The sequence below is a fragment of the Melanostigma gelatinosum genome (assembly GCF_949748355.1).
Source record: "Melanostigma gelatinosum genome assembly, chromosome: 3".
NCBI lineage: Eukaryota > Metazoa > Chordata > Actinopteri > Perciformes > Zoarcidae > Melanostigma > Melanostigma gelatinosum.
Genome location: NC_136636.1, coordinates 16,129,396 through 16,154,329, shown reverse-complemented (window position 1 = coordinate 16,154,329; position 24,934 = coordinate 16,129,396). Strand labels below are relative to the sequence as shown.

General features: G+C 39.8%; 4 protein-coding genes across 4 annotated transcripts; 3 read left to right on the top strand and 1 right to left on the bottom strand.

Annotated features, from left to right (window-relative positions):
* The first annotated feature begins 297 nt into the window (after positions 1–297).
* Positions 298–2,742, top strand: LOC306775687 (uncharacterized protein). The gene is made up of 6 exons (XM_079266156.1): positions 298–330; positions 622–792; positions 892–1,048; positions 1,283–1,458; positions 1,645–1,873; positions 1,980–2,742. Exons 2-6 carry the CDS (start codon positions 637–639, stop codon positions 2,180–2,182), a joined length of 921 nt encoding a protein of 306 aa, XP_079122282.1. The 5' UTR covers positions 298–330; positions 622–636; the 3' UTR covers positions 2,183–2,742.
* A 3,530-nt stretch (positions 2,743–6,272) lies between these two features.
* LOC306797717 (putative G-protein coupled receptor) lies at positions 6,273–7,553 on the top strand (the record flags this gene model as incomplete). The annotated part of the gene is made up of 1 exon (XM_079297110.1): positions 6,273–7,553. The coding sequence occupies one exon, from the start codon at positions 6,273–6,275 to the stop codon at positions 7,551–7,553; it is 1,281 nt and encodes a 426-aa protein (XP_079153236.1).
* Positions 7,554–13,868: 6,315 nt separating this feature from the next.
* Positions 13,869–15,915, top strand: cav4a (caveolin 4a). The gene is made up of 3 exons (XM_079266510.1): positions 13,869–14,188; positions 14,440–14,627; positions 15,097–15,915. Exons 1-3 carry the CDS (start codon positions 13,961–13,963, stop codon positions 15,245–15,247), a joined length of 567 nt encoding a protein of 188 aa, XP_079122636.1. The 5' UTR covers positions 13,869–13,960; the 3' UTR covers positions 15,248–15,915.
* A 2,509-nt stretch (positions 15,916–18,424) lies between these two features.
* On the bottom strand, positions 18,425–22,196 carry oxtrb (oxytocin receptor b; the record flags this gene model as incomplete). The annotated part of the gene is made up of 2 exons (XM_079297194.1): positions 18,425–18,573; positions 21,275–22,196. 2 exons carry the CDS (start codon positions 22,194–22,196, stop codon positions 18,425–18,427), a joined length of 1,071 nt encoding a protein of 356 aa, XP_079153320.1.
* Between the last annotated feature and the right edge of the window lie 2,738 nt (positions 22,197–24,934).

Genomic DNA, 24,934 nt, shown 5'->3' with positions numbered 1-24,934 from the left:
GGGTAAAATGCTTCCCTCGGGGAGTACGTTTTCAAACCTTTGTTCCGCACATAATTGTAGAAATATAAATTTCACAACGCAAACATATTGCACGCGTGTGTACCATACACAGTAAAACATAAATACAACAGCAGCATTTCACACATATTTAACCGGGGAACTTTAGCGCGGCTGTGGAAAATTAGCCGTAATTGTATCGGGATCTATGTACTGTAGTACTGCAGTAGTACTACTACTTCCTCTACTACGCAGTATTTGCATGTACTGCGCTGTCTCTGTCCTCAGTGAGTGTGGTTACAGTGCATCCGTGAAGTAGAGCTGAACGGTCAGGTGAGCCTCAACTCGACCGTCCAACATTACATATCACGTGTATTAGATAATGTATTGAAAGACAGCCTGTATCAGTCAGAGTGGATCCAGATGGAGGCAATCTAGAAGCTAGTAGGAGGGGTTGAGGAGGGAGGCGGGTGCGTTGTGAACTAACTTTTAATTTTTGTCTCGCAAATGCACAGACAAACAACGTCGGTCGAATGAAAAAGTTTCTCTCAAAGTTTGACTCCCATCTTGTGTCAAAACAGCTGTGTTCGATGTGTCAACTGTTCAAATCTGTACTCTCCACAGATTATTTTCACTCCCATGCCACCCAAGAGAGACGCAGGGACGACTCCAACACAGCCGCCTGTCAAGATGATAAAAATCGTCACTGACTCACAGGAGTTTGGCTGTGATCCAGTGGAGGATAAGTACAGGTTGGCCGAGGAGTCCAGCTACTCTCCCTTTCCCAACAATGAGGTGAGATATGCAGTTGCTTTTGCAATTGTGCATACAAAACAACTGTTGTTTACCGTACTTGCACATTCGAGTTGTTTGTGTTTTCTTCTCATTTGGCAGCATGAAACCATTGAATTTGATGAAGAAAACATTCCAAGCCCAGACATCAGAACCGACACCATCAGCCTCCTCATGAAAATCGAGCAACTGCAGGCACAACTCAAGTATGAACGCAGATGTAGAATTCTGGCCGAGAGAGAACTGAGGGAGTTGAAAGGTGGGTGGAAAAAGATGACTGACTTGAGAATTAATATGCTAACAAGAAATACCTGCCGAGACCACACAGTCCAAATACTGTATGTGACTGGGCAGGACATATCACACACATTGGACTCTTTAAGTTTTATTCTGGTGTGTTTTAGGAGAAAAAAATCAAGAGAATAATATATTACAGGTATGAATGAAATTGCTCTCTTTCAGCATTTCTTAAGTGGTTTCACACTTTTTACAGAGATGAACACTCTCATGATGCAGATGAGGCACACAGCACATGAACTGCGAGTCACTCTGGATCACGTTCTCCAAGGAGGCGAGGCATCGGCAGCACCGCAGACCTCTCAAGATGAAACCGTCTCTTTCCTGGCTGAGTCTGGGGAAGAGATGAGAGAGGACTTTAATATCCCAGAGGTCAGTGCTCTTCTTCAAAGTCTTCTAACAACACAATTTTGGTTATCGTAGGAGAGCTTATCGTACAATATTTCATGGCTCCTGCTTCAAGTGTTTCCTTTTCTTTCAAGCTCCAGTAATAAGTATTAGACAATTTCACAAAAGTGACGATGTATTTAAAGCTAACCTTTTTGATTTTTCTCTCAGGAAGATGACACCTTCTTGTATATCACTGAGCATCTTCGAGTACCAAAAAATCTTTATGTGCGCATCGCAGAGATTGCAGACTACAAAAAGTACACGTCAGCTCTGCTGATGATACTTTTTGACAGAGAAACGTTGGCCACACACTCTCTGCAGGGCCGGAGGAACACCTTTAGTGGAGAAGACTGCCACAAGCCTCAACTCCCCCCTGAGATCTTGAGAAGTCTAATTGGTAAGATAGAGAACATTTGGTATCACCTTTTCTATCACACAGACCTTTTGTAGATTTTGTATTTATGAATTTGAATATGGGAATTGTATCATGTTTCTTCTTCCAGGTCATGTGGCAGTCAAGTTCGGCGTTGAAACAAGCCAAATAAAAGTTGCGATCCGTACAAAGTTGAATAATGAGGACAAGCTATTAAAGAAGAGACTGGGTATGGGTAAAGCTGAAAACAAAGCTAGTATGGATCAAAGCCTTTGCCAAGATGCTTCACTCCTGCCTGAAAATGGAGCAATGGAAAATGATTCTCAGTTCTAATCTAGAGTCTGCCTTCATCTCTTGGACGCCCGTTTTTCATTATCTGATAGCAATGTGTGACAGGTTGCCTTTTTAATCTACCTGTAGTTTATTCAGTATTGGAATCTAGTGCTTGAAGTTAGCTATTTCTTCAACCCTTTTTAGAAATTGTTTTCCTTTCTTTTTTACAGCTGTCCAAAAGTGTGAAGTTTAATCTGGTGACCCAACCAATACATTGGACAGCACTCTAAAAGGTTGCGTGTCATCGTCGGTGGTAAAAACGGCCAAGTGTTCTTATTTAATTTAAGGTAGTAAGTGGCTGTGTCTAAATCTTCTGTGAAGTTGGCCTTTGTCAAACATTTATACTGGTTTAACTTTCCAAGCAGTTGGCCTTTGTGTGTTTTTAAAAGTAGGACATTTAAAAAATGTTGGGTGCTATTTGTACCCTTGTTCATAACAAACGGTACACCAAGTGATACTGTGCTTCTAGAATAGGTTTTTTTGCAGTTGCAATATATGCTGTAAATTATATTTAACCTTCAAAAAAAATCTATCACTTCTCTGTTGTGCTTAACTACGAAAGGGACAATAAACTTTTGGAAGCGATTTTCTGTTATGTTTACTTGGACCCTTTCTTACATCAGCTCAGTTTAAGTACTGAATGATCAATATTCTGTCGCAGCAACCAACAGATGTCAGCGCTGAGCCCCGTTTCATGCTCTTCTGCAAGCAATGATCAACTGTCAAAATACTACAGCTGTTGTGAATTTAAGGTTTCTGTTTCTTGAAAAAAAAAAAAAAAAATCAAAAAATAAGATGAACTCAATTTCCAGAAGAAAAGACTATAGTTGTAAAATGGTGAATAAGACTAAAGAAATCCGTCAAATACTTCAGATTATATGTATTCTCTCAGAGGCTCTGGAGAGGAGAACAGAGGAACATCTGTAAAGACGGAGGCATAGTGGACAGTGTGTGACAGTCACTGCCACATACTGACTCGTGTGTGTGTGAGGGAGAGAGATGCTTAATGTCAGCAGGTGGCGGTTTGATAGAGTCATGTTGTCTTGAAAGATGTGAATTGACCAATCGGCAATTGCTGGCTCCTCCCCCCCCCCCTTTCCCTCAACCAGCTGTGCTGTCTCAGTGGGCACATCACCTCTCTCTGTCAGAGTGAATCTCCATGGGGTCCGTCACCAAGGCTCCTACGTCTGTTTCTTTGGGGAAATACCATTTTTCCACAGTCTGTGAATATCTCCTAATATATCTCTGGAAGGTGGACCAGCTCTCGTATCCACCCGAAGACAACACCTGAATGCTGAGTTTGATGCTTTTAAAGGATTCAGGGAAGAGTCATCACCATGGAAAAACTCAACTTGACAAAACTCAGAGAAAACTTTGGAGGAGCTACAGACAGTTTTCAAAATGTAAGAGTTAAGTAGTTATGCTGTTACAAGGAATATAAATTCTGATAATTGCATGAGATAATTAAATAAAAAATACAGTGGGCTCTTTGTTTTTCCTGTAATGTTATCGCTCCAAATAAGAGGTTTAGTTCTGTAGCATTTGTTAAAAATACTTTCAAAATGTCTATTATTTAAGTTCAATGTCACAAATAATACATTGATTTGTCCTGACAAATTGCAGTCTGGTGAAATTGAATCTATTAGATGAAGACAAGAGCCGTGAGACCTTTAAGAGCCCTCTGGGGTAACTGATAATATGAATCAGCAGGATCTAAAACATATTAAAGGATTTCTAGTGTTTTTGAGAATGAACTTACAGCATTACAAATGACAAACCGCACAAAACAGTCTTCACACATGATTGGAGATGGATGTATTTGCAGCCACACCTTAAATAGTTTTGGGGTGTATTGCTATAAATGTCAGTTTACTTTAATGATTTTGGTGAATATGATGGACTCTACTATTACAATATCCCCATTGCATCAACATGTTGCTGAATACAGTATAGAAAATACACTGCAACTCAATATCATTTTTGTGTAATTTATTCCTCAATGGGGAAAATGATGTCTGTTAACAGAGAGTAATGCAATACACATTTCAATATCTTATCTTTCACTTAAATTACATCTGAAACACATTTTGTTTATTTTTTTCATTCGAATAGCACATTTAGTCACTGAGAAATGTTAGATATTTAATGCATAGTATATGTTTTTATTTTGATAAAAAAGTAAATGGTTATCATTTTGAAATTATAAACTGTTTTGCATTACAATTGGTTATTAACATTATCAACAAAGGGTGGATTATGAGGTTTCTCTGCATGGTACAATCCTCTCTAACATGGATTTATGAGGGATTAAAAGACCTGCATAATTCCCTCATCCTCATTATATTGTAAAGCAACAGAGAATAACTACAGCAGGCACGAAATCCAATTCATGTTTCTCTGTTGAATTAATGATTAAAAAAAGGTTTTAGAGAACTAAATAAACTGAAAATGACTAGTGGCTGGCTAAGTGATCATCTGTCCAGGAGTAAAACGTGGGTTTAAAGCATGTATAGTCAGTGGTGCAACATGATGAAAAATGAGAGCAGCCTTACATAATATGGATGAGAATGTACATGTACTAGTGCTTCCTGGGGACAAATCCCACTGGAAATGTTGCTTGCCAATAGCTGTCCACCAGAGAAGATTACAGCATCAGTGGATCATTGGCAGGGAGTGAGCACATGTATTTAGGACACAGCATCCTCCACAGACATACGTTTGAAACCTGATTATGATCATCAGCACAAGATAGATACACGCATGGAGAGGTACATTACAGATACTACAGAGGGAAGAACAACTGCAAAAGCAACAATTCGACAATGAGGATGTTTGAAATTCAGTTTTTGCATTTGCTGTATTTTGTTTAATTAAAATGTCCAGTGAACTCATAATATATATTCAGTCAATGCTTGCTGGTTGTTTTTTATAAACTACACAGTGACCGCAGGTCTAACCTGCCTTGGTAAGAGGTTTGCTCTTTGATGGTGCGGTGCAGGGTGACACTGAACACATACTCATCAATGCAGCTGGGATAAAACAAGCACACTCATTATCTTTCATTTCAAAAGGATGGGGACGGATGGAGGAGAGACAGGGTGTCCGCCATGAATTATTCCTATTGATTATGTCCTTCCCTCACTAGAGAGCATTCCTTCTTCAATATTCTCCCAAATAGTTATTGATTAACTTTCCAATATCTTTAAGGTGTGTATGTGTGTGTTCTCTGGAAGGTTGTGAGGGTGCAGTGAAGATCTCTGGATGTTTGTATTTACCAATTATATCAAGTGCTTTTGGTGGGATACATTTTAAGGAATAAAATGGGGATTCAGTACTGCCTGTAATAAGTAGTTACTGTATTCAATTATTAATATCAGTTTGGGTACTTGCTCTACAAGTACCAATGAAATGAACAAGCTTAAAGGGGAAGCTCCACCACCTCTACACCAACAGATTAGTTACTTGTCATGGTTTGTACTACGCAGCCTGGAAAAAAACCCCTAAAAACACTGTATAATGTCTTCTGTGGCTCTGAAGGAGCCCTGTCATCAGGGTTCATTGAAGCCTGCATTAAAACTGGAGTTATAGTTTGAAAGATGGAGACCTTTTAAAGTCAGCGAAGGTCTATTCATTTAGTTGCATTGTGGGAAATGTAGGATTCAAAATTCTTTCGAGATTAAAGTCAAGATATCTTAACTGCTTTGATTTTGAACATCATTTTAAAATCGGTGTATCATGAGCCCCCTCACGTTCAAGTGCAGTACTATATTACTGAAGTAATATGCTGGTTGTTAGGAATCTGTTTACGTACAATCTGTTTACGTACATGTTAACCATATAAAAGAAGATATATTAGTTTTGTGTTCGCTGCTGGTTTCCACTAGTTACTGCCGGTTTAAAGATGAAATATAGTCTTTATTGAACATAATTGGAAATATATGTTAATGTTCTCATGAACTTTATTTTCTCCAACACAGGAGTGAAGAGTACTTCATTTGATGTCTTAAGGATTCTTCGGCCTCATTACTGAACAATGAGGGAGTCTGGAATACAGATGTGTACTTTTACTTTGGAACCTTTACTATGAATCATGGAGGGAAACAGTTCATTTCTGAACCCTCAGTACAATGACAGCACCACTGTTTGGGCACCGATGCCCTCATCTCCCAGCAGACAGCTGGGCACCCTTCCCAACCCGCAGACACGCTTCAAGGACCTGGCAGGGATATTTTTCATGGTGACCCTGAATGTTCTGGCACTTCTTGCCAACACTGCTGTTCTGGTTGTTGTCATAAAAGCCCCCCATCTCAGGAAATTTGTCTTTGTGTGCCACCTGTGTGCAGTGGACCTGCTGTGTGCCATCTTGCTCATGCCCCTTGGGATTGTGTCCAGCTCTCCGTACTTTGCTGGTGTGGTGTTCACGGCACTGGAGTGCAAGGTCTACGTCTTCCTCAATGTAATCCTCGTGGCTGCCTCTATCTTCACCATCACAGCCATCAGTGTGGAGCGCTACTACTACATCGTCCACCCCATGCGCTATGAGGTCAAGATGACGCTGAAACTGACTGCAGCCGTGATAGTGATGGTGTGGGTGGCCTCTGCCGTGCTGGGGTTGTCCACCGTGTTTGGGTGGCCGTCCTATGGCAGCCTGAGCTCCATCAGTGCCGCGCAATGCTCGCTGTACTGGAGCCACAGTGACCACAGACGAGTCTTCTCTGTGTTCTTTTGTGTTACTTGTTTCTGCCTGCCTGCTGTTGTGATTTTTACCGTCTACTGTAATGTGTACAAGGTGGCCCGTGTGGCTGCCCGCCAGCATGGACCCCTGCCCTTGTGGACAAACAGTCAAGTGAAGCATCGCTCTGACTCAATAAACAGCCAGACTACCATCATCACAACCCGCAACGCCCCACGTAGGATTATGCGTCACCGAACTTTTGGTGGAGGTAAAGCTGCTCTCACGCTGGTGGTTATCGTTGGCCAGTTTCTGATCTGCTGGCTGCCTTACTTCACCTTTCACCTATATCTGATGATAGATGCAACACCCCAGATTCCAGTTGACCTGAAGGAAACAGTCACCTGGCTTGCATACTCCTCCTTTGCTGCTAACCCATTTTTTTACGGGCTTCTTAACCGGCAGATCAGGGAGGAACTTTGTAAGCTCAGGCGCTGCTACTCAGCTCGGCCAGTGGAGCTGGCCGTGTCCAGCCACGAGGGCTCAGGCCACGAGAACTTCCTGCAGTTCCTCCATAGGACCAGCTGCACAGTTGAGACACGTGCAAGCTTTGCCACATCCAGTCCCAGAAGCACTCTGGATCAAACAGGGCAGACTGATTTCAGGATACCAGGACAGATCCCTGAAGAGTTCAGTTAGATATACCTCACTGTTGTGCCACAGCATTAGCAGCCTGCAGGACTATCACAGCTACAAAATAACAAGTGATCCAGTACTTAATGACTGTCTGCAATACCTCTGTTAACTGTATCTGCATACAATGAAAGTTAAGATAGAAGAAATGAACTGTTCATGAAATTTGAGACACTTTTTTCCTTTTATAAAGATCACACTCAGACACACTACTGGAATAGAAAGCTATGGAAACCGTTTATTAAATTATTGTTACTGTATTTGTGTGTAAACTACCGTAAGTTACTAATCTTATAAGGAACACTTTGTTATTACTAGCTACTAAAACAAAGTTACATTTTTTTAAATCACCAATCATTACATATATTTTATTGAAAAGCAATGAACACAACTATCATATTATACTTAAATAGTAAGTCATGACAATATAATCAGCAGACAGATCTACAGGTAAATACTTTCTCAGAAATGAGGGATTTATAATGAGGATATGAGTGAGCAGTCATTCATTTTTCACAAGTTCTTAAGACTACCTGTTTTCATAGGAGTTATCAACATAGCAGCAATATTCGTTGTACAACTTATTCAGTGTTGTTATGGTGTATTCATGTTGCAGGAATTTGTGTGAACTTTATTTATTGTACTCTAAGAAAATGTATCGTTTCTTATTGCTTTAAATGTGCAAATAAACACTGGTTGCTTTCATAATTTATGCAGCGCTTACCAAGTAAGCATGTTATCTTACAGTAAATATTATATGTGCACAGCACATTGGTCTGTAGGCCTTCTAAACAGATTAAATGTGGGCAAGAAAGCTGACTGGCCAGTCCGTCTTATAAATGGGGTTATTTTCACCAATAACTTTGTAGCAGAAAATGATTCACTACACTCTGTTCATTTCGAATCATTAATCGTACTTGGGCAGCCTGTAGCGGTGGAGGGTCAGCCAGGTGATCCAACTGTCCCGTAACCACGAGATCAACAGCCAGCCTCTCCATTAAAAGTCACATGTCCTGTCAATTTGTCAAAGTATCCTCAAGCTCACTCTCTGTAAATCGCTTTGGAGGAATGTGCCAACTAAATGCTCTCGAGTGTAAAAGAGAAATTCTTATCTCTCTCTGATTACAAAAAGCACGAAAAAGAGCCATCTGCATTAGCAACACGAGATTTTCATGCATGTGCACGTTTTCTGTGTATGTTTGACATTTTGTTACTGTGCAGACTCTCTGGGTCCTGACCTCCGTGTGTCCATTCATGAAAAGCCTGTGACTAAGACTGAACCCAGTTACCGCGTGATAGAAGGAGATAATGCCATTTCATAACAGGTGAAGTGGTTGTCTCTAATACCCTCTTAATATGTGTACACTGGCAGATCAACAACTATTTATATTTAGAATCATTTATCTATGACGGCAACCTGTCAAACACTGTCAACATTAAATAATGGTACATTTGTTCTTGTTAAACTTGTTTAATCATTCATATTATTCACTCAATGAAGGCAGTTAGATGATGACATGCTGATGTATCTGTGGTGAATATGTGTCAGCTCTACACAGATTAGATTTAAGGGATATCATCGGATAGACACGCTGATGAATGTCGAGAAATGAAGAGAGCACGCTGAGCTAAAGTTTTACCAACCCTGTAAACACCATCAAGAGATATAAACATAAATCATGTCAACATGTAAAAATAACTGGGCAATAACAATGACAAAAGAGATAATAAGACTGTGCACTGACAGACAGCAGAAAAGACTCCCCCCCCCCCACACACACACACACACAAACTGAAATCCTGAAACACAAGTATTTTATAGATACTCGGAAATGTTAAAAGCAAGATAACACAGTTCCATTTCATGGTTCCTGGCTGTAAACACATTTACGTATGTGCTGCAGAGTTTACTGTAACAATGCTACTTTGATAACAAGTACAGTCAAATATTGTCATCAAAGCTAACATAATAAAACAAGAAAGCAGCAGTGATTTACAAACATCCACTGTGCAAATATGATATACACCTGCATGGAGGTTTGTTGTACATAAACAGAGGCTGTGCACATATACAATTATCCCCCCCCCCACACCCACACACTTACATGTCATCATTGTCACCACAATCATATAAAGAAGATGTGTATTTTTCTGTTTTTCTATGCTGCTCTTCTCATACAGGTTGAATGTTTTAACTCTATTCTTAAATGTCCACTTCATCAACGCTTAAATGTTTTGTTTACCAATTTCATTACAAATTGATGCTGCGCACGCAAAACTTTATTGAAACCCGCCGAGCTTCATTTTAATTGTTGTAAAGTTCCAAAACTTTGCAAAGATACCAAATATGTCTGGCTGGTTTTTGAGGGTAATGTGTATAAAAGGATGCAAACAACAATAGAATATTTTTATTTAATGGACTGGATCTCCTCAATCGCATTGATCAAGTTTTTGCCCCTTCTTTTCTCAGAAAGAGAATAAAACACTGTACTCAAGTTACTAATCTTTTGAATATGATGTACTGTATGTTATGCAATGATATGAAAAAATAAAAACCCAGCTCAAAGAGCTGACTGCCTGTTTCATCACCCAGCTTCCAAAGTGTGCGATTGGGTCTCATGAATATTTGAACCTGAGCTGTCTTCATAATTTGCTCATTAAAGTGAAGGACCTCCCATCTCAGTGGCGGCTTTTATTAAATCAAGACAATCAAATTAGCTGTACACCTCTTTCAAAAGCATATTCATTGTAGATCAAACACGAGTCCACTCTCTATAGAAAATGAGAATTCATGGCTTAGGCTCAGCCGAGTGGGGTTTGTTATTCGTCTGTTTGCTGTACCCTGTGCTGTCTGTTTGACAGTGATTAAGAGAGACCACTCCTGAAGAATCAAAGGCAGGAGGTGTGATTGATGGTGCTGCACAACAGAGTGAAGCACATTATTTCATCAGACCTTCCCTTAAACAGTCACAGCACGACTTCCCTCAGAACTGCATGTACACATATAACATGACATCTGCCCACCATCTTCATCGAGCTTCACGCAGCAGAACCTCATGTTCAGTGCACTCAGGTCCCAAAATGAAGGGCCCAAAGCCATTATGAGACACATATCACAGGCCCTCTGAAAAACACCCATCAAAGGAATATGACATGTTGGGAAATACGCTCAACAACACTCTCATGTCTGTTGATTATGAAGCTTGCAACTAAAATGTTAGAAGAATAATTCAACATTCAGGCTTTTTCTTGTTCTTGTTCTACGGTACCATATAAACTCAATACATTTCAACTACAAGTGTCTCTTTGACAGTTACAGGAGGAGTGAGCGGAGGGGTATTCAGTTAGTTGGAATCTGCAACCGAACTGCTATGTCATTCAATCCAACACATCATTCCTTTAATATGAAGCTACAGCCAATAGCCGGTTAGCTTAGCATATAAGGACTGGAAATTGGGGAGACAGCTAGCCTGGCTGTGTTGAAAGGTAATAAAGTGCGCTTATCAGCGAATGACTGAATGAGCAGGGCCGCTGGCTGTAGCTTCATGTTCAATTGACAGGTGAAAGATGAATCTGTCCTCTCATCTAACCTCAGCAAGCAATAAGCTTATTTCCCCAAATGTTGAGCTATTTTATTTTTCATTTAGTGATGAATAATTGTCAAAGGGAATGTGTGTATATATATCTGAGCCAATGAAGCTTCATGTCCTGAATTGTTCTGTTCCTTTTTCCATTGTGTGGCAAACATTAGCACACACATACTGTGACAAAATGTGTGTTTTTTTTACTGCATCCAATTTTGTTGGTTGTTTGGAATTTGAGGGGTATTTTGTGCAGATAATCCAGTGTTCAAAAAAGTTTTTCTTTTGGTGTTAGATGGGAAGCACCGAATACACGATTGCATTGTTGAATAGACGTGACAAATAATCAGTCTGACCTGTTGTACTGAAAGCAGCTGGACTGACAGGTGCTGAGCCGGAACACTGTCTGACCTCCCTCATGCCCCCAATAAGCTGCTTCTGTCTGAACAGACGGTTTGAACTGTGGTTGGAGTTAAATTCATGTCATCATATATGATGTTATAAATAATCATATGAATATGATTAACATGTATCTGTACATGTTTGGCCTTAAGATACAAAATATGCTGTATTAATAATAAAATGAATAAACATTGCATTCATATTTTGTCTTAAATAAAGGGCCCTCATAGCGATTTCGGTTTATTGTCACATCATGTGTTGTAACGCTGAGGTCATGAGAGGGTCACAGGCCACAAATGTTGAAGAAAAACCTGTCTTCTAAATCAGCTTCATAATATGACAAATAGGGTCCTACATAAAGAATATTTCATTTCAAAATTCAATAAGTTATTTTTCTTTTTTTTTTTACCATTAAGCTCTTTAATTGTTGCCTTTTTTGACAATTTATAGGCTTTTTCATGGGCTGTAACACATCATACAAATAGGTGTTAATGATATTTATATAAGGAGCCAGAATTCTAAGTCTAAGAGGCTGAAATGTTTTCAAAGTATTCTGGATGTCTGGATATATATCTTGATCCCTGCTAAATGGGACGTCTTTGGGTAATCCTGAACCACAGGGTACAATGTGCAACAAAATGTGTCTTTCTCTTCTCCTCTCTTTTTAGTTCTTCTCCATCTCCCTATCTCTATTCTCACACACACACACACACATAAACTCACACGCTCCGCTGACCTCACCTGTGCAGCCACGGTGACAAACAAACCCCATCTGGTGAGGTGTGCAGCCCATTAGCCATCGTCTCCGGCACAGACACAGGAAACTCTCTGTCATCAATACACCGTGTTCTCTCTCTGTCTGCAGGCAGAAATTATCATTACCATAGAGACTGTGTTTATTGTAGCTCGTAGATCTAGGAGCGCAGCAGCTCACTTATGAACAACTCATAACAGCTGTACAGTTTGTTACGTACTTGGTAGTTTGTTTTGGGTGATGTACAGCAACTGTTCTTTTTAATTGGGAAGCATTTCCATTTTTTTGCTTCTATAAAAGTCAAACTCTTGGATCCACATCTTTTAAGATTCATGTGGCATATAATCAATCAACATCATTTTATTCTTGAAGGATACTTAAGTTTTGCAGATGGGAGTTACTTTGTATATTTACATTATTTGATCAGATTATCACATTGCCAGCTGCTGTACTGGTTCATTATGTGGGGAAGGTGATGATGCGAGCAGTGTGAGATGGCCTTGTGATGGAGGTCTGGTGGTAGCTGAGCAATAAGGTCTAACCCTGAGGATTCATAGCTGAGCTATTAATAGCAGAGAGGATGACTGGTTAATGGGTCCAAAGGTTGTTAGAGTCGAAAGTTTTTTTCTTCTTCTTAAAAGCATGTTGCGAAACATGCTTTACACTACACAGAGTGCAGAGACCTGAGAATGCTCTTCATTCTCTGCCGAGAGGAGGCTATTAAGATAACATGCAATATATCGGATTGATGCTTTTGTTGAAATTGAACGGGAAAACCGAGGCAGTAAAGGATGTTGAACAATTATCTGTGTTATGTAGGGCACAGTATGAAAATTATCCACAAAAAAAGGATTTTCAGCCATGAAACGCATTTTTTTGTTTTCAAAGTCAAGCTAATGGGATCAAAAGTCAGTTTTGAGAAACATTATGGACATGGATTTCTTTCGTCAGGGATTGAACGTTTTATATATCTACAGAGAGCATGTTATTTTTCACAAGCCTTCAGCGGCTCATACCTTCACTTTATTCTGCATCTGTATACAGAGCAGCAGCACCGTTTAAAGTTAAATGTCTAAATAAAAAAAGAAAGTTAGATGTACAGTTTATGTAAAGTGACAGTGACAAATATTGGTTTAAAAATGAATTCTGATTCTTAAGAAAATGAATCTTACGTGCATACTTGTACTTGCTCTGAAGAAGACAGTTATTTTCCTCTACACCTTGACTTCTCTGAAGTTAAACGAGGCTTAAAAATGAATGAAATCAGTAAGCAAAGGACTAGAATTAGTAATGCAATGATATCATATCACTAAATATTCCAGTTAGAAGTCTCTAAACTTGAATTCTATCTTTGCTCTCATGCAAGCAGAGTTGTCTCATGTTGTCTGTGTATGTGTGTGTGCGTGATTGCATTCCCAGTAGGGTGTATCGGTGTATACAGAGCCATGCAGGATTACAGTATTTATATCCCACCCTGTCCTTCCTATCCCTCCCACAGCATAGAAAATGATCTTCACTTGAAAGACCATCTGCAAATACCATCCAGGGCACCGTAACGTTCCCAATATAGCCACACAGCCAGCCAGCCGAGGGGTCCGGTCAGCGGCCTCAGTCTGAGCTGTACGGTTAGTGACAAGCACTCTGCTCTCTGGATTGTGTTTTCTTCACGTGTTTGGATGAACACCATGATAAAAGGGGAGGATTCAAATGAAGTAGAAATTAACCTGGAGGACTCTAGTGACTCTGATCAATTTGATAATGGTGAGGAACCTGAAACTCTCTGGAGGGCCGATCGTTCCGTGGAAGAAGACGAAGACATTCATACGTCCACACTGGTGGAAGTCAGTGATACCAAGCCTCTGATAAATGTCCGGGACCCCCGTGGTATCAATGACTGTCTCAAGGTATTGCATTCTCATGCAGGACCTCTAATCAACATTGTTTTATGGATCCTTTGTGCATTTTTCACATGCAGTGAATTAGCTTATTAAAAATACACTAAGTCATTGCCATGTAAAACCAAGATACTGTTTGGCTGATTGCACTGCCCTCCAGTGGATGAAATGCATTATCGACGGTGAATCAAGTCCAACAGCAACATTCATTGTTGATTCATCGCTGTATCATCAGCACCACTTTGTTTTTCTGTCTCCAGGTGACGTTTGAGGATGTGATTGCTGAGCCGGTGTCAGTGCGCAGTGGGGACAGAGTGTGGTTCTGGAGCAATGCCCTGTTTGAGGTGTCTAGGGTTTGGATCTACAGGATAGTGACGGTGCTTCTGGCCATTCCCATTTCAATTATCTCTGGGCTCCTCTTTGCCATCCTCAGCTGCTTCCACATCTGGTAGGTTTAGCTAATGCCTGGTTTTTTTCAAATATAAGGGAACAACATATTCTCACCTACTTCATCTCTGAAATTTCTGCCTTCACCCAATAACTTGAAGGTTAATCAAAGTATATTTGTGGCACTCACATCCCTAAATGCTAACACCAGCATGCTAACACTCTCGCTAAGACCAGGTTAACATGCTGATGTTTAGTTATAATGCTCACCATGTTCACCATCTTAGTTTAGCAAGTTAGTATACTGTTATGTTCTTATCAGCACTAAACACAAAGTACATGAGACTGGTGGAAATGTCTTTAGTTTAACAGGTATTTGCAGGATCCAGTTTTTCAACTGTAAATTTGCTGGAAATAACGAGGAAGGTTTCATATCCTGATTCAAGTTAAGAAATAATCAAGTTATAAGTAAATCTCCAACGGTTTTGGGGGAAGTAAAATAATGTATTAATGATTGTGTTTCTTGACAGGTTCGTTGGTCCTTGTAGCCACTGTATCCTCATTGGGGCGCGCTGGCTGCAGAGCCTGTGGAGCATTGTGCTGGGCATCATTGTGCGCCCTTTCCTCACGAGTGCAGGGAGATGCTGTGGAGGCTTCAGCGTTCACCTGGCCAAAGAATGAGACTGACACATCCAGACTGGGATTGTTCTTCATGCACTGGTGCTCTAGTGGACTGAGCCGAAGTGGGCAAAATGTTTATAATTTCATGTTTTCCACAGTTAAGGAGCATTTGGTCAAACTCCAATGGCATCTGATGGTCCTTTTTAATGATTATAGGCAACCTTTGACATGTTTAAACAATAATTTGGACCTGTCACAGTCACAGAAGGTGATGTTATTCTTGATTTTATCGATTGGGACGGTGAAACCAAAAAAAGGATCAGAGTTCCTAACATCTGAGTTCCGAGTAAGACAATGGAGTCTCTAAATGTAACTTCTGTTCCAGTGATTGACTTCAAGAGAATGATGAACGTAACCATTTGCTCACACTGATACAGTGGGGTCACGACTTTGTGAGATGTCTTGAATTTGAAATCATTTCAGCATAGTTTGTTGTACAAATGAATTGTCGTATCATCTTTATGTCCTAATACTTGGGGCTGGGTTTATTTTGTTACATTTTTAAACTGCAGTTTAGAGTTGAAGCTAGTTTAAAACTACTAGAGTCTAATTTTAATTATAGAAGTTACTTATTTCGAACCAAAGAATATTTAGTTCAATAGAAAAAATAGAAGCACTTAGATGTATTCTTAAAGGAGGAAATGGCAATAAAATATATGGAAAAGTCATTCATGAACCACGTTATACTCATCATTGTGATTCAGGTATTTAAACCATGGTCTGTTACTACTGAATGGATCATATAAAGCTCAGCAGGATAGAGCAGATGCTGAGCTTTTACAATTGAATGCCCTTTGTAGATGTATTCATGCCATTGGTATAAGCTTAAAAGCAAACACTCTTCCTACGTTTATTACTTTATAGAGGTAACATTGGAGTATCTAGGACTTTTTGTCACTTTGTGGATGTGGATAGAAATGAATCAAACATGCCATATGATCTCACTATAAATCATGCAATCATGTATTATTGTGCAGTTTGGCACATTCCTAGGAGGCGTGAATTGCGAAAGGAGGCTGCTTCCCTTTTTGAGAAGTAAGCTTTAAGTTACATTGGGATTGTCACACTTGTACGAATGAATAGACAATGCTATAGTGTGTGTGAGTGGTACCCTATACTTGTTGTGGTATGTCAGCAGTGCTGTCTATATCTTTGACAGTGTGAGGTAGTCATTGCTGACAGCTGCCTGCTGGCATTCCTGGATCAGAAAAACACTGAGTGGCATTTCAGTCTATAAACTGCCACTCCCCTCCCATGCCCTCCGTGGCTCTGACTGCAGCCACACACCGACCTCTCATCTTGGCCTCTCTTGCTTCAATATCTCAGCTGCAACTACAGCCTGCTCAGAGAGCAGGTCCATGACTGAAATGGTCAGCCAGGAGCATATCAGTATCTGATCCAGATACTGATTATGCTCCATATGGTGAGTATAACAGTTGGCATGTTGCTTCAAATGTACAGCAAAGGAAAGTCAGCAGAGAAACAATACTATTTGTTGGAGTAATTAAAAGTAACCACAAGGGGGAACTATTATTCAAGGTTGATCCCACGTGGATAAAATGAGCTTCAATGTGCCTAAAAGCTCAGGCTGCGCTGATTACCACCAACCACCTAGAAAAGACGAGATGGAGTTGATAAAACATGTAGACACGGACAAGGAGCAGTGGAAACTATTTACAAAGTGAGTTTTATATTGTATCATAAAGGACAAAGAACAGGCTGCTGAAAACAATAAAACCAGCCCACTTGTTGTAAAATGCATTCCTTATGGATTTAGCTTTTGATGATTTTTTTGTTTATTTGGCTGACGCAAAACCTCAAGAGGGGTATTATATAAATAACCTTAATATCATTCATGCGGATCAACATTTTGATTTAAAAAACGATATAATATAATAATTCAATAAAATGCTTGTACACAAAGTAATTCTCCCTTTAAGGTGTAAACAAGTATAATAGTACCTTTGGTTGGTGTTGGAGTAAATATATTTTTGTAAGACAGTAAGGTATTGACTGAAAATAATGTACCTGTGCAACATTAATGTACTTATTGTGATAATTACTTGTCTTTTAAGGTTAAATTAGAAAAACAACTATTAGAACAAGACTTACAAACAACTTTAAAAATGCTCATTGACAGGATACATCTTGAAATGCTCAAGCCGACAGGGTAAGATAAATAATTTGCAGGTGCAGGGAGTCCAAAATGAAAGTGGTGTTTTGAGAAATCCAAGGGCTACATCAGTGAAGCACAGCAGTTTTATATTGTTTGAACCCAGTGGTTCTCAAACTTTTTCTGTCGCGCCCCACTTTGGAGGAAGAAAAATGTTCATGCCCCACCGCCACAACACAATTGTAACAAAATGGTCCATGTTGAACTTTTATTGAAATAACATTTTGTGACTCCTCCGTCTGTGCTTTTTCAAATAATAGAATAAAGAAAATTGCAATCACTTTTAAGTAAACCAGATTACTCCATCATACAAAAACAAATAAAATGTGCAATCACTTTGTTAGAACAATGCAAATAAAGTTATATCTGTGCAAAAAGGAACTACAATTTGGCAAAAGGCCTCCTGTGGACAGGTGTTGTAAATTAGCATTTCGCTTCAAACACTTAACACAGTGCATCTGGGCTTTGTGCATAAATGTATGTTACAATTCTAATGCTACTGTGCGTATCCATATCAAATAAAATAAACATAACATTATTGTGAGATGCTAAGTCATTATTATGAGATGCTAAGTCATTATTTTGAGATAGAATGTCATTATAATGACTTACAGGATCTATATTTTTCCTCACAGTGGCGGAAACGGGCTTCCATACATTTCGCCATGTATTTATTAATTACTTAAAAAAATAATAATAATAATTCTGCACCCCACCTGTAATACCACCGTGCCCCACAGTTTTAGAACCACTGATCTAACCCAAGAAAAAAAAGAAAAGAAAAGTAACTATGGCCACTGCAGTGCCGCTGCAGATGATTAAATGCCTGAAATGGGGGATTTGCATGATAGCCGGATTGCACGACTACAGGAAGCTTGGATGGTTATCAGCTGGCTCTTCAGTGTCCCAGTCCACCTGTGCTGGATGTGTGTGTGAGGCTCCTCTGGCTGCTGGTGTTGTTGATGACGCAAGTGGAGGACTTGCTCTGGTGCCTGCACTGTCGATCACAGCTGCAGGAGCAGGTACTGTCTACAGCAACAGGAGAAGCACTGCATCAGGTCATGAAACAGGTGACCAGCAAAGAACATGTAGATCCAGGGGTTGCAGCAGCTGTTGAGACTGGCCAGCAACATGGCTATGATGAATGCCATGTCTAAGGAGAGAGACAGAGAAGATCATGCGATTGATGTTTTTGGTGAATATTAGTTCTTACAGTGTAAATCTTTGAGTGTAGTTTATTTTGAGTCAATCCCACGTACACTATATGTTCTCATGAATACACTAAATCCGAGGCTGAAAATCGTCCCATAAATATACAAGATTTGGACTATAACGTGAATTTTGCTCTTTTCATGCGATATGTTGACAAGGAGAAAAAGCATATAGTATTTCCAACCTTATCCTTAAATAACCCTTGTGTATGACAATATGGTCAGGGAGCACTCTGTGTCTCACCCAGTGCATGCTGGGATAGGCTCCAACCCCCTCCTACCCTGAATGATGGATCTTTAAAGAGCCTCTAAAGTAGAATGTTTTTTTCCATTCCAGTAAGATGTAATCACCTGGGCTTCAGTCCAAATTCAGTAAGTGTGTGCGTGTGTACCTGTAGGCTTGCACTTTTAAGAGTTTTAGACAGCATTATGGCTGTAGGAATGGTCTCAACAAATATTGGATCTGTCTGGACATTCATGGTCCCACCTGAGGACGAATAACAATAACTTTGAACCCCTAACTTTTCATCTATAGCACCATCATCAGGTCAATATTTTAATTTGTCCAATATTTTGGTTTATAACCCTAGCCTCGGCTGCATTTAATGTATAGTGGTAATGAGCATATGTTAAGGTGCTAACAGGCTAAGCCACTAGCATGGCTATAAGCTCTTGTTAAAAATGTATTAACATAACTACATGAAACAATAAGATGCTACAAGCCAAACACCTCAACTGGACAGCTTTGGACTCTGGATTTCATTTCTCTGAAATATCAGTCCTTGTGCACGGCAGCTGCTCTTGCATTGCACATCGTTTACAGAGAAAAATATGAACTGACATGCTGAAGCATATCAGACAACACAAAAAACATTTGCGATTATCCCTGAAAAAATAAGGAAGGTTGATCGATCCCACACAAAATAGGATTTTAAGCTGCCTGACACAAATATGATGAATGGCTTCATTTGTCCAGGATGGAAAAATATACCAGACTTTTCTCATTTATTCAAGTGATTCAATTTCTTATAGAGGCACAGAGCGCATTGATGGAGCCCCCTATCCGAAGACTTCCATGTCTTTTTGTTCTCTAATCCTTAATAGGGTGAGAGATTTAGTGTGTGTTGTCCTCTTCTCTCCTCAAGTGAACTGCTGAACCTTGTTCTGGTCATGGTCCTCTGACTCTAGTTACTTTGCTTTATTGTGACCAAACGGCACGTCAACACTCTGGGGAGCACAGTTCTCTTATTACTATCAAATGACTGACAAATGAAACTTTTTTAAAGACTTAAAGTACATTCACCACTTTCTTGTGCTGCCAGAAATGAAAGAAAAACATTCATCCTGGCTGCATGTTCTGTAATTGTAAGTGCAGCTCTTCTGAGATTGGAAGGAGGATTGTGGGGATATTGCCATCATTTGTTTGATAAAGAATACGCACAAAGATAACTCTGAGTATAAAAAGTTAAACAAACATTCCATGAGTGCAAAAATGAAGTTTCTCCTTTCAGCAGCCCTCAGCAATAGCAAAACTCACATGGAGTCTTAACCTGAGTGGCATTACTCTACATTACATTAGGAGAATGCAATAAAGTAAAGATAAGCAAAAAGTCTGCAACATTAGAATTATCTTTACTAGGTAGGGACAAAACAAATTGTATCCATAACATTTACATTATCAATCAGTTCACTTTACATGAAACTCCAAATCATTAAATCATATTGAGATATGTCAAAAAACCATCTTTCCTTCTCTTCCTCTTTCTCCAATTTGTTGCTTCTTGTTTATTTCAATTATTTGTTCTTATCTTTTACATTTCATTTTAGTGTGCAATTGTTCGATACGATGAAATTCAGCAACATTGTAATGACTGTCAGTAATAAAGGGTACATGAAACAATGATACTTGTTTTTAAATCGTCTTGTCTTAATGTTTTTATACACTTTTTAACTGTTGCTGCTGTACTGATGAGTCGCCAACTCAATTTCGTTGTATGTTCGTACAATGACAATAAACATCCTTATCCTTATCCTTGACATTCACAAATATAATTAGCCTCAGATTAAAGCATAGTGTGAGTCCATCCAAACAATATGAGGGTCCCTATGACAACATCCACTTCTGCATGCATTCTTGGTTTTAATGTGTTTATTTTCTTAATTTGTGCAAAACTGTTTTGAAGCAGCCTATGGATTAGCTTGGCTAAATCTGGCCTATTTAAGAAATATCTTAATCTCTGACTGCTCTGAATGAACACTTGTGAAATGTTGCTCTGATAACACCACTTGAAAGGTTATGGAGCATATCTGCTCCTCTGCTCCTGTCCCCTTTAATGGCAAACTCAAAAGATATGAGGGGTAAATCAGAACAAACTGTGCAGTTCAATGGAAATTACATAAACCACCACTGGGAAAAGAGAGTGAAACTCTTTGATGTCCTGGTACATTTACTCTCCCAGTGGCTCCAAGGACTGTCTCTGAACTGATAACACTGTAAATGGCACTCCCATTCATCTGTGCTCACTCGAGGTCTATTGTGCTGCCTTGGAAGTGAAGTGGATTGTTTCTGAATTCCCAGAGATATTTTCTGAAGTGGATATTTGCATGGTAAAGAAAATAATCAAACACGGAGCATGCCTTTACCTTCTCTTGGTGCAGCAGGATCCCATGCAGACCACATCTGGACAAAGAAGAAGGGAGTCCAGCACACAATGTAGGCAAGGACCACAACAAATGTCATTTTCACTGTGCGGATCTTTGCTTTTGAAATGAGCCTCACGCTGCTCACACGACAGAGGGGTTGCGCGCCTTTGGAGGGCCTCTGAGCGAGAGCCACGAAGTGGTCCTTTCTGGTTTTCAAATTGAAATTCTGCCATATTTTAAAACAAATCAAACCATAGCAGATGCTTAAAATTGCCACAGGGAAAATGTAAATGCTGAGACTCATCCATGTGATGTATGCTTTGGCTCCCCATGGCTGTATGAAGTCTCCCCAGCAGTCATACACACCGTTACCGACATCCCTCAGAGAAAATATGCACGCTTGAGGTGTGCTGAATATCAGACTGAGCATCCACGAAGCGACCACATAGAAGCGATCCTTTCTCTTGTGCACGGAACGAAGTGGCTGGCAGATTGCTAAGCACCTGTCGATGGACATCAAGACAAGCATGTAGGTAGATGCAAACATACCCACGACCTGGAGGTATTTGACCAGCCTGCACAACAAATCAGGCCCGTAGAAGCGAAATGTGATATCCCAAATGAGTTGCGGTAAGACCTGAAAGATTGCAACGACAAGGTCTGCGATGCTCAGGTGCTTCATGAAGTAATACATCCGAGACTGGCTGTGCTTGGTGGTGGGGATGGCCCACAGGACGCACAGGTTGCCGGTCAGAGCGAGCAGCAGCACCAGGACCAGGACGGTAACTTCAATTTTGGCCACTTCTTCATTTCGTTTCAAAGGATTCACTGTGGTGTTTCCTAAATTGCTGTAATTTGTCATTGAGTTGCTCAAGGAAACATTAGGCTCCCAACTATTCTGCTCGCGTAAAAAGGCCTCCATCGTGCGCAAAAGCGCACACTTCAGCGCGGTCAGCGATCACATCACAAAAAAAGAACAGCACCGCTATCCGCTGGTAGTGTAGTTTCCCTTCGCAGCTTACTGCCAGCTCACTCTGTTAAGGTTGGTTTTGTGAGTTTCCCTCAGGTCAAATTGCGGTATGATCCAAAAGTCAGCGCTCTCTCTGCAGAGGAACATATTGTAACACTTATTGAAAATCCTTAATTAACTATTACAAAACTATTAACTATTGCAAAAATGATATGACTTCATAACCACACACAAGTGTTTTTGTTAAAAGCAAAGCCTACCTTTCTAGAGATCCTTTGCCCAGTAATTTTGGGATCCTGGAGCACCGCAGTCCTCACCACTTTCTGGGCACAGATTGATATCTGGTTTTGTAGAAGCTCCAAAGGATGTTCTACTCATGTCAGTAACCACCTCCCCTCATCTTGTTTTCTTCTAAAGGAAACTGTCTGGCTTGAGTATGAGCAGACTCTCTTTCTCCCTCCCTCTCCCTCCCCGTGTCTTGCTCCCTGCACATTGAGTTCAGGTTTTGACTTTGAGGAGTGAGTGTTTTGTAAAATCAAATGTCCCTCAACAGCATTCGGGCGCTGCTATCCTGTATTGCGCAGAGAGTCAATACATTTAGCATCTACATTATTTGAAGTGATTCAAAAGAAGGAAAATTCCACTCTGAACCGGCAGAGTTTTAAAGGGTCACTTGTTTTCCAAAGAAAGCCCCCAATGGAAATCACATTACCTGGAACAGACTGTGATGCTGTGCTGTAAACAGGTTCTTTGTATGCATTGGATCATTACAGGTGGAGTGAAAAAAAACTCCCCGGAAGTCATGAAGGGAGGAATCCCAGAGTAAATTGAATACTTATTCAAAATAGTCATCCCTTTTTCAGGCCCATGCAGTACATTGAAGCAAAATATCATTCAAAAAACTAAAACAGCCATCCAAAATGTTCATTTTGGTTTAAATGCCAGATATATTGCTTTTGAATGAGTAACATGGATTATTGTTCTCAATCATAACATGAACATGTGAACATCACATGTACAGAATATAATGTTTGCTCCTTTTGGTTTATTCACACTCAGTTGAACACTTGCAGGTGTTGTATTGGCAGCCATTTGTTCAGCTGAATAGCTTTGATGCCTTGTTGGATTTGTGCTATAGATACAATCTGACCAGACACAATGGCAGACAAATAGTCAAATCAGATAAATCAACAATTTGGTTGAATTCCTTGTAACATCCAGTCCAAGTCTGTGTCTGTGCACCAACATCAGTGATCTTGATGTCCACAGTGAATAATTGAGTGCACAACCCACTGGTATCCAGGGCTGTTGCCATCAGCTATCCATCTGTGGCTCAGATAATATAACTACAGTAACACCTTGTAATTCATACCACATGACCTTTAAACTGATAGACTGGCTCAGTCCTGGCTCTCATATGAAACTATTTGCTCAATTGAAATAGTTTGACCTTGCTTATGAAACACTCATCCTCAGGTGAAAGCATTTTAATACCAAATTAAAGAGGAGTTGAAAACAGGGAATCATTTGAAAACCTTTGAATAATACCATCTCTGATTCAGCTCCTGGATCCTCTCACGTTAGGGTTTGGTATTCATTGGAAGCCTTTCCTTAAAAATAAACCTGCCTCTATTTTAGTGGCTATAACACTGCAGCCCGCTATCAGCATAATGGCACTTTTCATAGTAATTGTAGTAAGTAACTATCTGCATTATCTGTTCGACAATATTATGCTGACTGTGACTTTTCCCAAAATATTGATCAAAAGAAAGTGGCCGGTAAACTCAGAACGTCTTACCATTCCCACAAAAATGATTTCAAACAAACTCATTGGGGATTTTTAAAAAGATCCCCTCTTTGCAAATATAATTACATTTTGTAAAAAATAGTTGAGATCCCAGGGAAGCTGCTTTAAATGAGGGAATGCATGTTCGGTATGTAAATTAGGCTAAAGGGACATAAAACGTATAATTATAGTTTAACGGATGAAATCTAATAATCATTTTACAGCAAGCGTGTATTACATAACAAATGTAAAGTGATTTTAACAAATGTAAACCTGATAATAATAATAAGTGTATCTGAGTATAGTGCAGCCTGGTGTAGAAAGTACGGAGAAAGAGGAAGTAAGCAGGGTGTTGGCTTCAAGGGATGGGGAAATAACGGTGGTTGAGAAGAAAAGACACAAAGCACAATGATGATGAAGGATGAGATCAATAATCATTTTATAAGCAAATGTGTACTAAGTAAAGTGATTAACAACTGTAACTGTGAAATTATGATAACTAATCTGTGTTAGAAATGTGTGAGTGTAGGAAAAGGGGAAGTACAACAGATGTTGAACACCCAGACACGCGCAGAGCTTGATTAAGTAAGCGCCCAGACAGGGAAGTTGGGGTGATTTCCTCATGCACACACACACAAAAGTTAGGTACTTTTAAAAATCTAATCTGCATTTAAAGTAAATTTCTCAAGTGCATTTATTTGCTTAAGTAGTAAAAGTTCCTCGTGTCAGTAAAAAGTTAAATCTATTGTATGTCTAACAACTGAGTTCTATAAGGTTATCCTAGTGACCTATCCACTTAACAATCCCTTACGGTTTTAGATGTAATCCTAGAAGGTAAAACCTAACCTGGCAATTTACCAAGAGCCCGGATCCAGAAGAGGGAAGCTGCCATAACCGACGCGAC

Bases quoted from the DNA above. Each gene is read 5' to 3' on its own strand.
- LOC306775687 (XM_079266156.1), top strand. From the start codon at position 637: ATGCCACCCAAGAGAGACGCAGGGACGACTCCAACACAGCCGCCTGTC. The intron at 1,049-1,282 runs GTGGGTGGAAAA...CACTTTTTACAG, and splicing joins AGAACTGAGGGAGTTGAAAG to AGATGAACACTCTCATGATG. The intron at 1,459-1,644 runs GTCAGTGCTCTT...TTTTTCTCTCAG, and splicing joins AGGACTTTAATATCCCAGAG to GAAGATGACACCTTCTTGTA.
- cav4a (XM_079266510.1), top strand. From the start codon at position 13,961: ATGAACACCATGATAAAAGGGGAGGATTCAAATGAAGTAGAAATTAAC. The intron at 14,189-14,439 runs GTATTGCATTCT...TTCTGTCTCCAG, and splicing joins GTATCAATGACTGTCTCAAG to GTGACGTTTGAGGATGTGAT. The intron at 14,628-15,096 runs GTAGGTTTAGCT...GTTTCTTGACAG, and splicing joins CTCAGCTGCTTCCACATCTG to GTTCGTTGGTCCTTGTAGCC.